The 13,389-nt window shown below is 41.2% G+C and overlaps 1 protein-coding gene across 4 annotated transcripts in view; it reads right to left on the bottom strand.

Annotated features, from left to right (window-relative positions):
• The window catches only part of LOC116669984 (laminin subunit alpha-5), a gene marked incomplete at its 5' end in the record, with an annotated part of 69,536 nt that overhangs the window by 14,049 nt on the left and 42,098 nt on the right, over positions 1–13,389 (bottom strand). For all 4 annotated transcript variants that reach the window (XM_032500152.1, XM_032500155.1, XM_032500153.1 and 1 more), the window contains 18 exon segments: positions 32–171; positions 522–701; positions 819–961; positions 1,613–1,795; positions 2,512–2,625; positions 2,751–2,853; positions 3,144–3,273; positions 3,439–3,593; positions 4,294–4,410; positions 4,907–5,103; positions 5,770–5,943; positions 6,879–6,990; positions 7,138–7,248; positions 7,449–7,600; positions 7,756–7,896; positions 8,992–9,175; positions 10,683–10,783; positions 11,593–11,807. In XM_032500152.1, coding sequence (XP_032356043.1) covers positions 32–171; positions 522–701; positions 819–961; positions 1,613–1,795; positions 2,512–2,625; positions 2,751–2,853; positions 3,144–3,273; positions 3,439–3,593; positions 4,294–4,410; positions 4,907–5,103; positions 5,770–5,943; positions 6,879–6,990; positions 7,138–7,248; positions 7,449–7,600; positions 7,756–7,896; positions 8,992–9,175; positions 10,683–10,783; positions 11,593–11,807 — 2,652 coding nt within the window.

The following is a 13,389-nucleotide window of genomic DNA, read 5'->3' as shown; positions in this document are numbered from 1 at the left end:
GTGTGTGTATGTGTGTGTGTGTGTGTTTTACCTTTCCAGCACTATGCTGTTGAAGTTTCCATCAGACTTGACGTCTTCAGTCATGACCACCTCAGCAGTTTCTCCTCCAATGTTGAAGAACCAGTGGAGTCTCTTCCCCTCCAACGCCATGCCCAGGAACTCCTTACTGGACTACAAAAACCAGATAGAGAGAGTAATGAATGAACACAAACCAATACTGTTCTTGTCAAGGGTCTCCTTACTGGACTACAAATACCAGATAGATAGAAATCAACTACAAAAGTACATACTGTCCAACAAATCACGTTTCAAGCTAAGAATACACCTAGGACTGCACTACTGTGCCAATCAAATGCAGGAATGCTCAGAGTGGGACAGGGATCCTTAAATAAACAATTTCACTTTTAAAACAAGAATAAAAAACACAATTTGAAATAATAAACTCAAAATTACTGCACAAATTGAAAATAAAAAATGATTGTATAAAATAATGAGCTTTGTGTTGCTGTGCTGATGCTTACATCCTTGTTGCCGAGGTAGAAGACGAACTGCTGCTTGCTATTGTCCTGCCGCCTGGTTCGTGTCGCCTCCGGCAGAGTGATGTAGAACTTCAGGGAGGTGTAGGCAGCCAGGTCGGCCACGTTAGGGGGAGTACGCACCTGAACACCAGACTCCCCATTAAACTTCACCGACACACTCACCTGGATGGATGGAGGAAAGACAAAAGATTACAAGCTGCTGGAAGTAAAGGGTTTTCAATTCCAACTTCTTTCTATGTGTGCGTGTGTGTGTGTGTGTATGTGCGTGCCTGCGTGTACCTTGCTGGCAGCATTGCGCGCCTGCTGTATGAGCTGCCGGATGCGGCTGATGTTCTCAGAGATGTTTGGCATCTGTGTCGAGTGATTCTGCAGTTTATCCAGCTTCTTCATTAGCAGAGGAATAGTCTCACCCAGTACGTGCACTATAGAGAGACAATGAGAGTAAGGGACTCACAGTGCACTTAGATAATGCTACTGAATATGGTATCTGGCAACAATCACACTATTACAAATTTTTTTTTTAATTAGGGCTGCAACTAATGATTATATTTAGTATCAAATAATCGGATTCATCATTTAAAGCTATAGTGTGTAGTTTCTGTCTCTGCCAAGAGAAACTCTAAGTAATGACAACAACACTGTCGGCGCGTCCACATGATACAAGCCTTCTGTGATCACGCAAGAACATAGTCATCCTTAGAAATCCAGAGAGAGTTGTGTGGAACTTTCTAGCAAATCACTTGGTAAGGGCTTGAATGTAACAGACGTATCAAAAAGTTAAGCACCAAAGTGTTCAGAAAATAGTGAATCAATATTTCCCAGATCACGTCTATAAACTACTCATTTTTTCTCCTCAACAGTCCCAACCCAAAGATATTTAATTTAGGGTTCAAAAGACTAATGAAGCAACCATCTAACTGGCAGTAGACCGTCATAGTCAAAGACTGATAAGTCTATGAATCATATGGTAAGAACAAGAACAAACTGACAGAAAATAAAAACTGTAGGTAGCAACCAGCTACTGAAATAAGTATTTTTTAAAATATTTATTGGTGACATTCACAAGCTCCTACCAGTCTTGTTAGCCTCCATCAGTGCGTTGTTGATGTCATCGTTGGTGGCATTGGCGTCGCCGTAGGCCTGCTGCCATTGGTCCAGCTGGTCTTTAATGGGACGCAGGGCATCGTTGACTTGTATTGCCGTGACATTCGCCATATGCGCCACTCGCTTTGCCTCGCCAATCTCCTGATTCACATCTGTTCATCGCAAAGAACAAAGGATGAAATAGATTGTTAAATAGATACAGAGATGGATAAGATGAATCTGTGCTCGGATTATTAATATTGCTACTTTCATCTTTTTTTAAAAGCATGTTGTATAACATTATTAAATTATTTATTGTGTATTCATTTAACACCGTATTCATAACTTCTGAACCTAGAAGAAGCATTATTTCTACTAGTTTTCATCTTATGAATAAAAAGAGAAAGCTAACACTGTAAAACATTTTTTGGTCACATTTAAGTTTTTCTTCACGTTTAAGTTCTTTTTGAATTTTAATCCAATTCAACAATGTATGCTCTGGTGTAGGGCTGCACAATACAAGGAAAATATCTAATTCCTATTATTTTGACTGATATTGCAATATGATTCACAATATTGGGGGGAATGATCACTTTTGTATCAATATTCTCATTTTCATTGAAAAATAATAAAATAAAAAAAAATGAAATGACTGTAATGTGACTTTTTTGCAAGGATCTGTCCCAAACAAAGATGCTTTCTGTAGTCTGTAGACTTCATTCAGAATGCTTTGACACATATTTTGCCTTTAACAAAAATTGCGCCCCCTTGTAATTTGGATATTGCACAAGTCCATATTGCGATTTGAATAAAATTATGATTCATAGTGCAGCCATACTCTGGTGCATGTGTATTTTGTGAAGGATTTTAGTGTGTTGAGTGTGCGTACTTGTGGTGAAGTTGAGGTTGTTCTGAACCATGTCCAGGTCCTTCATCACAGCAGCCTGTTTGGTTTTGGCGTCGCCCAGTCGCCTCTGAGCGTCTTCCAGCTGCGGCTTCAGTTCTGCTCAGCAGAAACAAAACAACAACCAAAACATCAAAGGTGAAGTCTCTGCTTTTACTCCCTTAAATCCCTTAAAATGATTTTCTTAGAGGAACACAGTGAAGTAAAAGGTTTGTGTTGTTTACCGTTGTTGAGTTCATCATTTAGCTTTTCCACTTGGTCCTTCAGCCCCACGCTGTGGTTCCTCAGAGATTTTGCAATCTGACCCAGATCCTGGTCCTTTATGTTCTACACACACACACGCACACACACATGCACACATACATGCACGCACGCACGCACACACGCGCGCGCACACACACACACACACACACAGACACACACACACACACACACACACATTTTATCAACTGATTTAAGTCTGCATACAACAGGCCTTCATAATATCCCTCAGTTCTCATGGGTATAAGTAACAGCTTTGCAATATAAGGTGGCCGCCTATGATAGCAGACCGACCACAGTACTTTGCTAGCCTTATAGCACTCACACACGCAGATGCATGCCCATGTGTCCTGTACCTCCAAAGTAGCGTTAGCAGCTTTGTCGGCCATCTTGGCAGCCTCTTCTGCATCCTTGATACTGTTGATGATGTTGTTGTAGGCTTTTGTAACATCCACAAATCCACCCTTCTTGGTTTCTGCAACTAAACTGCAGACAAACACACGCAAGATCGTTACTGACCTCTGATATCATCTACCTGGTGAGTTCCCAGTAGTGAGGCTCTTCTACCAGATTATATTATATATACTGTATACTGTATATATATCTATATATAATATGCAGTTGGAGCTAAGCAGATAACTAGTCTCTTACCTGGACAGGTTCATGGCTAAAGCGTTGAGCAGCTCAGCATGTCTCTCTGCTTCCTCCACCAGAGGAATTTTGGAGTCGGCCAAGGCTAAGTGCTGGACTTTCTTTGCCAGCGGTGTCCTGGCGCCGTCCAGCTGGGCCGCCAATCGCTCATACTCCTGAGAAAGACGTTTAAAGGGTTAGAGATGGATAACATACAACCGCGACATCCCCAGATTGATAGAAATGATTGTTGCATGTCGCCACCTCTGCTGGCACCATCAAGGAAGGCAAAATGCCAAAAAATAACCTTAAAAAAACTCTTTACTGATCCCAGTTCCACAGGAACTCTGTACGTAATGGTACAAACAGTGAAGCTCTTTTATTCATAGTATACATATGACACAGGCCCATGATGCAGACTGAACCCTAACCCTAACCCTGTTTAATAATGGACCCTAATCCTACACTAATCTGAGAAAACTACGTTACTCAACCCTTAAGCAGAACCAAACTCTCAAAAATCAGTCAATCCAATTTATTCCTTATATAACAAACATATAGTAAGAGTTAACCTAGCCATCGTTTTCTTTAGGAAAGATATTTCCTGATGAATTTAGTGGAGTAACTAAAGGAACTAGTAACTTAAGCTGTCAGATGAATGTAGTGGAGCAACTAAAGTAACAAGTAACTAAAGTAACTAGTAACTAAGTGGCAGATGAATGTAGTGGAGTAACTATGCTGTGAGTGTTCACCCCCCTCTCCCCCCCAGTGCATTTCTATTATTAGAGTTTGAAGAGCAGGGGGAGCCCAGCCGACCTAAACTCCATGTTATTAGAGTGTGAAGAGCAGGTGGAGGTGGTTTCTGGTTGTTCTGACCTCTTTGGAGTCGTGCAGCATGGGCACCACGTGGTTGACCTGCGCTATATCATCTTCAGCCATGTGTAACTGCTCAGTCACCTCCTTCTGCTTCAACAGCAGCTCTCCTATCCTCCTCTGAGAGAGAGAGAGGGAGCGAGGGAGAGAGGGAGGGAGGGATGGAGAGGGGGGACGGAGATGGAGGGAGGGAGAGAGAGGCAGGAGAATAAGAAAGAGAGAGAGAGAGAGACTCAATATCATTTTTCATGGAACTGGAACTGTTTTTGTTTTTGCAAAGGGGCACACTGAGCTTATAGAAAAAGTGTATTGTATTTATACAATTAGTTTAAAATGAAAACAACTGAAACTAATAATGAATACAGAACATCTATACTATCCCATAAATCCTATATTTCTAAGCAGATTTTCTGTATCCAGTCCTACTGCTCCCCCCTCCCTGTTACTGCTGGTTTCCCAGCCCTACTGCTCCCCCCTCCCTGTTACTGCTGGTTTCCCAGCCCTCCTGCTCCCCCCTACCTGTTACTGTTTTCCCAACCCTACTGCTCCCCCCTCCCTGTTAATGTTGGTTTCCCAGCCCCACTGCTCCCCCCTCCCTTTTGGTTTCCCAACTCACCTGGTTGTCCTCCAGCGTTTTCTCATTGCCGTTGTTGATCTCTGCGGCTCTGGCCGTGTTGTTCACCGCTTGGTTCAAGGCGTCTCGGAGCTCCATCATGTCAGCGTGGAAGCGGGACAGGCGCTCCCGGATCCCCTGGGCCAAGTTGCTGTTTTCTCCCTGAAGACCTGCCAACTCCTTGTTAACACGCTCCAACACTAGTAGGGAACAGGAGGGAACCAAGGGGTTATCACAGCTATCTTTTACTCTGACTTTTTTTTAGGGTTACTTTGCAATAGGTCAGTTAAGTTAGTATACTTGGCAAATTCCATAAGACACAGTTTTTAATCTATTACGTATTTTGTAACCTCCCTATCACCTTTTCTTGTCTTGACAAAGTGCCTCTAAATGTGATGCCAAAGGGTTAGACGCGAGTCCCGAGTGCATCAAAAAGTGAAACCAAAGGTCCCGACCCAGAACGTCAAAAAGTGACACCAAAGGTCCCGACCCAGAGCGTCACAAAGTGACACCAAAGGTCCCGACCCAGAGCGTCAAAAAGTGACACCAAAAGTTCCGACCCAGAACGTCAAAGAGTGACACCAAAGGTCCCGACCCAGAGTGTCAAATAGTGACACCAAAGGTCCCGTCCCAGAGCGTCAAAAAGTGATGCCAAAGGTCCCGACCAAGCACGTAGAAATATAACCCTGTAGGAGACTTTTTGCGCCAATAAGAAACGTCAAAGGCAGCTGACCACCTGCGTTGCTTTTTGACGCGATGAGAGGGAGAATGTGCATAACCTTGTTTATCAGTCAAAGGTGTGTCTCCATCAGTATTACCACAGGACGGACAACAGCGGGTTTGTTTGTCTCAGGGAGTAGACTTACATTTGTGTGCCTCGGATTTCTCTCTGTCCGCCACTTTCTTCTGTCCCACGCAGCTCCGGTACCTCATCTCCCTCAGCATGGCCTGCACCTCCCTCATCTTCCTCTCCCTGTCCCCGTCGTCCTGCCCTGCCCCCGTTTCGTTCAGCAACGAGTGGTTAGCCATGATGATCAAGTCTGTAGAAAGCATATCACAACGCAATATGTCAAAATGTAATAAATATTCACTTCATTGTGTGGTAACACCTGCATTATGTATTAAAGGTGAAGTAAGCCCCCCCTTCACATGCGGCCCCCTGTATGCTGCCAGTATGTATTAACACTGACAAAAGAATGTCAGTGTACAAAGATAGAGAGTTAGGTGTGAGGAGATATTAACTGAATTTGACAAAAAGTGTATTGGATTAGCATCACTTACTATACCTTTATTCTGCCACATTATGTAATCAAAACCTGAACCCCCTTACAAAATGCAGCGGTTGCACTATTTAACGAAAAATGTAATATGTTGTGCATTATGTCATAACCAACCAAAATGGATGTATTCATTCATTTCTTATAACAGTGTGGTGTTTATTTTATGAAATTCTAGCGTGAATTATGGTGACTCAAAATTAGTTTTAATACTTGTTCAGTAGATTCAAATTAGCTTTCATTGGTCAAAACACATTACATAATAGGTTTTTATTACAACATGCGCCAGATTATGACATAATGCGGCTGTGATTACATATTGAAGTATGAATGTATTATATCTAAACATTTTAATAAATAATGCGTTGTTACAAAGCAAAGCTTACTGGTTTATCTTTTTGTGACAGGTTAGTACTTGGAACCTTTTTATTTTTTCATGAAAGACAGCAATCACATGACGTGTTATTTTTATTAGAGACCTAACTTAACTAAAACTTGTTTCATTTTTAATGTCAATGTGATTTTATTTCATAGATACACACCAAAATAATATATTTTCTTATTTGAAGGGAAATGGTAAAAATCACTCAGGTTTCTGTCTCAGAATCTCATATTATTGGAAGTTTTTCCTCGCCACTGTTGCACTAAACGCTTTTAGTACATTGGTAATGTACTAAAGTCATTGACCTCTGTCTTACTATTTAAATCCAGGGTCATGTTGTTAATGGAGGACAGCAGGTCCTCGGCCCTCTGGTGTGTGTTAGTGGTACTGTACCGCAGGTCACCAACCCTGGCAATCATCCCTGACACCTGCAAAAAACAACATAACACGCTCAGTTCTACATGGAAACACACACATTTACAATATGCTCGGTCCATGCTGATGAAGGAGTATTACAGTGTTTCAATAAAGATTGTGTGTGTGTAAGTGTGTGTGGTCGTCATCCGTGACCACACCTTGCCCTGCAGCTCATCAATGTCGTCATTGATGTTCATGATCTCAGCCTCCATCATGTCGGCCCGACTACTGCTGTCATCCAGCGTACTGTTGTAGTTCTCTATGGCACGCTAGAACCATGGGAAAAAGAGTTTATTATAAAAAAGTATACATGACACCAACAGTACAGCAGTCTTACAGGCTTGAGTCACATTGTTTGTGTCTGTGTGTGTGAGCATCTGTGTGTGTGAAAGAGAGTGTGCGCGTGTGTGAACGTGTGAGTGAGTGTGTGGGTGAGTGTGTGTAGGTGGGTGTGTGTGCGTGCACTCACAGCAATGTCCTCCACAGACTTATTGAGACTGTGCAGCTGAGCCCAGGCCATGGAGCTGGCGTTGAGACTGCTCAGCTGACTGGCCACTGAGCTGACGTTGGCGTTTATTTTGTCCAGATCCTCCAACAGGACGATGACACAGCTGTCACACGCTGCAAGAAAACACACACACACACACACAGTTTTTTCACTTTTCTAGTATATTTGATCTCTTTTAAGCGCATTTTAAATGTATCATATTAATACATTCAACACACACATTTATCAATTGCTGTCACCCCGTATGTGTGAGTGTGTGTTTTCTTACGTTCACAGTGCATGCCATTTTGTTGCTCTACAGGTACGCTGTATTTCTGTGAGCAGGTGTCACACTGTTTTCCTGTCATCCCGTCAGGACAGCGGCACTCTCCTGTGCGCGGGTCACAGCGACCTCCTCTGCAGTTGCACTCTGGAGAGAAGAAGGCGTGGAAAAGAACCGGCGGGGTCCATTTAATAAGCTTTCTTAGTGTGATTTAATAACAGCAGCAACCGCAAGTTGACAATGAAGGCTAAGATTGGATATCGCGATTAGGACTCATCCTGGTACAAAAACTAAAATGATTGGTTCTGCTAGTCAATACAGCTACTATTAATATGACTGCTGATGCTGCGTACGCCGCTGTTTCTTACTACTGCTACCTTCAAAGCTTAACCAGGCTTTTAAAATCCTCTTTACCAAACTGTAAGTTCACACTGAGCTGACGTGACCACAATAGGACTTCAGGCTGGGGCATCTGTTATTTTCCTCAAACTGCTGTCCGCCATCCGTTGAAAACTTCTTCCTCGTTGGCTTGTTAACTAACTGTATGTCCAAGTTTCCCTCATTCATGTGTTGGGCGCCACCTCGAGGAGCCACGAAGTAGCCATGCTTGGAGCACCTTATTTTATTAATTAAAATATTGATATTTGGCACAAGCGTAATTGATTCTCGTATCGCACATAGAAGGGCAGCCATATTGCCGCATGGATATTTTACTGGAATTTGTGTTCAGGCTGAAAGGGTGCTGTACATCTTTACAAAAACTATTTACTAAGTGCTTTGACAAACAGTACAGTACAATAAAATTATTAAAAAACATAACGCACCACACTACTAGAAACGATCAAAGAAGAAATCAGTATAACATGAGCATACATTTTAAAATAAATAAAGACTAAAGTATACAAAAGTAGAACATTTCACTAGATGACATTGATGCACCTGATATATTAATGTGTTGAATTGTCTATACTACAGACAAAAAGATATAGCTCTCATATGGAAGAAACAAAATAGAGGCAGCCGCAATCAGTGCTTGGATCAAAATTATGGTCCAATGGATGTCCATGGTAAGATTAACATTTATCTTAAAAAACAAATTGGGGGTGTATGAGAAAATCTGGAAACCAAATTCTGTTGTGGACAGGGTGGTTGTGATAAGTTGTAATTGTAATCGCATTAAAAAATTCAATAAAAAGTATACAAAAGTACACTACGCTGTGTAGTGGTCATGCATGCACTCACTCTTGCATCCGTTGGGTCCGTAGTCCCAGTGTCCGGGAGCGCACTGTTTGCAGCTGGGCCCGTTGACCCCGGGCTGACAGGCGCACTGACCGCTCCGCGGGTCACATGGCTGGACCAGAGCTGCAGAGGCGTCACAGTCACACTGGCGACAGCCAGAGCACGAGTCAAAACCAAACCTGGCGTCCTGAGATGAAAAACACATTCAGGCAGATTGTCCTGTCCTTGATAGTTCCCGTCTTCAGACAGGGGACTTTTGAGCCAATGTCATACTATTGAGTTCTTCTTGAAATCACAAGTCAAGTTACAGCAATTTATTTCACACATCCTTTTGTAGTGTTAAAAAAAACTGCCCCCTGATGCTGTTATAAAAATAAAACTATAATCAAAAATATTTCTTTCTCACAAGAGGCACAAGGTGAAGCTGGTAAAGTTACTCCCTAAACTGAAAAGAAAGGCTCATTGATGTGATCTCAAAATTCATAATTCAATAAAAAAATGTAGGTTGTAACCTTTTTGCCAACCACTTCAAGTTTACATCCATGTCTGTCCAGACTCATTATATATGCAGTAAAGTCTGTGAAGCAATTTAATACAAATGGATTAAGGATATATTGCAGAGTTTCTGTGAAGAATTCTAAGTAATGACAACAAAACTGTCAGCGTGCCCACATGATACAAGCCTTCCAATTCAATTTAACGGTTTAATTTAAGATATGTGTCACCAACTCAGTTAACACTCCCCATCTGTTCCTAAATTATGCAATTGAGTAATGGCCAGATAAGTGCTTTTGTTAATGAAACTTTACCTTTTGTTATAAAACGTCATCACTTCATTATTGTATCCTATTATGAAATGTTGTCATTTAACGTAGGAATTATTGAGTTATGGATGAAAAGGTGTTTTTCTATCTAATCTAATTCTTGAGTTATAAAATTTAAAATAAATTCCTTCCAAGTGTTTCTGAGAATGAGACTGACGGAGAACATCATGCCTCAGGCCACGACTTTTGCTGATGTGGAGGAAGAAGAACTAGAGCTGTGGTACAGACAAGGGCTGGGCCATAGGGAAGAAATCAGATATCACCATATTCTTGACCAAATAAGAAATACCTCAATATTGGTACTTTAACAAAATATCTTCACACTTAGATTTTAGATAGATAATCATCAGTAATGTAGATATAATGTCTAAGTGGGGAAGAGGCGAAAATAATAGAAGAGCTAGAACAGTCCGGTAAATTCAGAAAAGTACATCACTTTACTGTAATGCAGCCTTTAAAACCAGGAAAAGACACCACTCATGTCATATCATGATGTTACAATATCCAAAATCTAAGGCAATATGTAGTCTCATATTACAATATCAATATAAGATCCTCATATTACCTAACCATAGTGCAGCGAGACAAAACTACGTCAACGTGTGTTAAAGTCACAGTTAAGTCACGGCAACGCCGGTAAACCAGTTACACGTGTCATTACACTTTTCAAAACTCTACACAGACAGTGTACATAACTGTGAGGCAACTTCCTGTGGACCAGAAAATCTACATAAATATCAAAATGTTCTGAGTAAATAGCATAAATGGGTTTGGAATTATTTGTACAACTGAAATTCTTTTTTTGCTATTACAAAGGGAAAGTACTGAATAAAAGTACCCAACCCTAATAAGAAGCCGTGCAGCTCTTACCTCACAGCGGTCGCAGAGCGCTCCGGTGACTCCCGCCTTGCAGCGACACTGCCCAGTGTGAGGGTCACATGACTCGGTGCCACATGGCGAGCATTTACATTCTGCGTTACAGAAAAGAAAGAAAAAACTTTTTTATGTGCTGATCCAACTTTTAACTTCAGCTTTTTGTCTCCCATTCATTACAGCATCCTAACTTCTGATTTTACTCAATTGAAGCTTTTGCTGCAAGATTTCACAGACTTTTCCCCATAGACAGTTAAAGAAATGGACCAACAGATCCCGTTGCTCTGGACGGAGACCAGTGAAGTCTATTAGAAGCATAGACAGTTAAAGAAATGGACCAACAGATCCCATTACTCTTGACGGAGACCAATGAAGTCTATTAGAAGCATAGACAGTTAAAGAAATGGACCAACAGATCCTGTTGCTCTGGACGGAGACCAGTGAAGTCTATTTGAAGTTCTTTAGCTGATAGCTGATCGTTACTCTGCAGCCTCCAACTGAGCTTGAAGACGTAGCTGCAACATCAGAACCCTGTCACATACACACACACACACACTACACACAACAGTGAGCATCGCCGGTCTGCGAACAGTAAAGGCAATGAGTGTGTGTTACTTTCTTTGACAGAAATCTATGCATTTACCTGTTATGTCAATTTGATAAACAAAAATGTATATTATGCTTGAGTTGACAAAAGTGGTTAAAATAATATTAATTTTGTGATATTTAAATATTCCCCGGGAGAGTCTGATCCAGCCTGACTCTGGAGATAAAACTGAGATTAACTCTCATAATCAAGTTTATGTTCTGCTTGTTCAACGGTTGCTTCAGTGCTTCAAAGCCCTGCAATGTAAGATCTAATGCATCTCATGAACTGTGGTTGTACTGAGGTCAAAGCTGAACTCACTGGTGCAGTTTTTAGCGATGACGGCGTCTCCGTAGTAACCGGGAGCGCAGATGTCACAGTGAGGCCCGGCCGTGTTGTGCATGCAGCTGAGACACTCGCCGGTCAGCGGGTGGCAGTCGGTGAACAGCATGTTGGTGTCCGTGTTGCCGTGGCAATGGCACAGTTGGCACCTGCTGCCGAGCACCATGGGATTGCCATAGTAACCAGGGGCACACCTGTTAAGAGGAAGATATTTAATGACACATATCTGCAGCAGGTTCTCTTTTACCCTACTTTTTTCCTTTCAAATTCCTTGAATTTATTAGATTATTATAAGATGCAATTGGTGAAGTTGAATCTTTATTTGAAGATTTTAGTGACATATTGAGCCAAAATGATAAACTGAGTTCTCCTGTTATCCGATAAGAATTTAGTACATTGCCATTGTAGTTACTATTTAAAGCGTGACTCTCGCCAAAATGTAACCTATGGTCTTTTTTTGAATGTACCTAAGTCAAACTTTAGTTTAACAGAGCATATTTAGGACGGAAACATTACTTTTAAGATTGACCGTATTCTTGTTTTGGGGTCAAATGTTCTTTTGAATAGGAGAGCTAGGGGCGCTACTATGGTAGCATCAAAATCTACATTTATAATCACTAAGAAGGCTCGACACAACATGAGACGCTGCTTCAAGTCTCACCAGGGCATCGCCAGGGTCTCTACACATGATCTCAGCATCACCAGGGTCTCTACACATGATCTCAGCATCACCAGGGTCTCTACACATGACCTCAGCATCACCAGGGTCTCTACACATGACCTCAGCATCACCAGAGTCTCTACACATGACCTCAGCATCTCCAGGGTCTCTACACATGACCTCAATATGACCTCAGCATCACCAGGGTCTCTACACATGACAACTGACAACAGTGTTGGTGATCCAGAGTTAAAGGTAAAGGTAACTAAAGGTTTTAAAAACTTAATGTAGCTGTTGGTGTTTATGCTAACCGCCATCTTGTCAGTCATTTGACCAAAAACGTTGGAAACATTCAATCTTGAAAGTGGCACTTCCGTTCTAAATATGCTTTTAAATGAAAGTTTGACTCAGGTACATTCACAAAAAGACCCTAGGTTACATGTTGGTGAAAGTTTTGCTTTAGGGGAGATACTACAGGCAAACAAATCATATTTTTATTTTGAGGTTTTGGACTATTTTGCTCTCTTAACATGTCTTCTTTCAGACTAGTGGAAAGAAAAGTTTAAGTGTTTTACACTTTGTCTATTTGTGTCTGCACATTTATCCTAAATTCACCAAAGGTTAACATTGGCATATTTAGGTATATTTGAGTAATCATCTTTTGGTTAACACCTGTAGTGTGTATGTCTGAATTTTACAATCCATATCTTTAAAGGTTTACTTGTCTTCAGCAGCTCACACACACACCAAACTTCACACTTTCATTCCTATCTGTATTATGAAGCTTTTACATAGGGAGTTGTTCAGATGTCATTCATATTTACAGCTGTTGACAGTATTTTCTAAAAGGGATAAAAAGAGTGTAAAAACCATCACCTCCAACATGAAAATGAAACAAGTCTTTGAACCAGGCTTTATCCAATGATCACATTTCTGTTCTAGAAATGTATGCAAATCAGTGGATTTTTAATAAGATAATGTCAGATTTGCATAATTAAACATAAAATACAATGATACAGAAATGTCAGTAATTAACTGGGGCTGTTTTATGCTGATATCTGATTTCCATATCCTCTATTAACCCCCTTAAAACAAACAACTCAGTTGAATGAATT

This window comes from Etheostoma spectabile, chromosome 20 (assembly GCF_008692095.1).
Source record: "Etheostoma spectabile isolate EspeVRDwgs_2016 chromosome 20, UIUC_Espe_1.0, whole genome shotgun sequence".
Lineage (NCBI taxonomy): Eukaryota > Metazoa > Chordata > Actinopteri > Perciformes > Percidae > Etheostoma > Etheostoma spectabile.
This window is presented reverse-complemented; position numbering and strand designations above follow the sequence as displayed.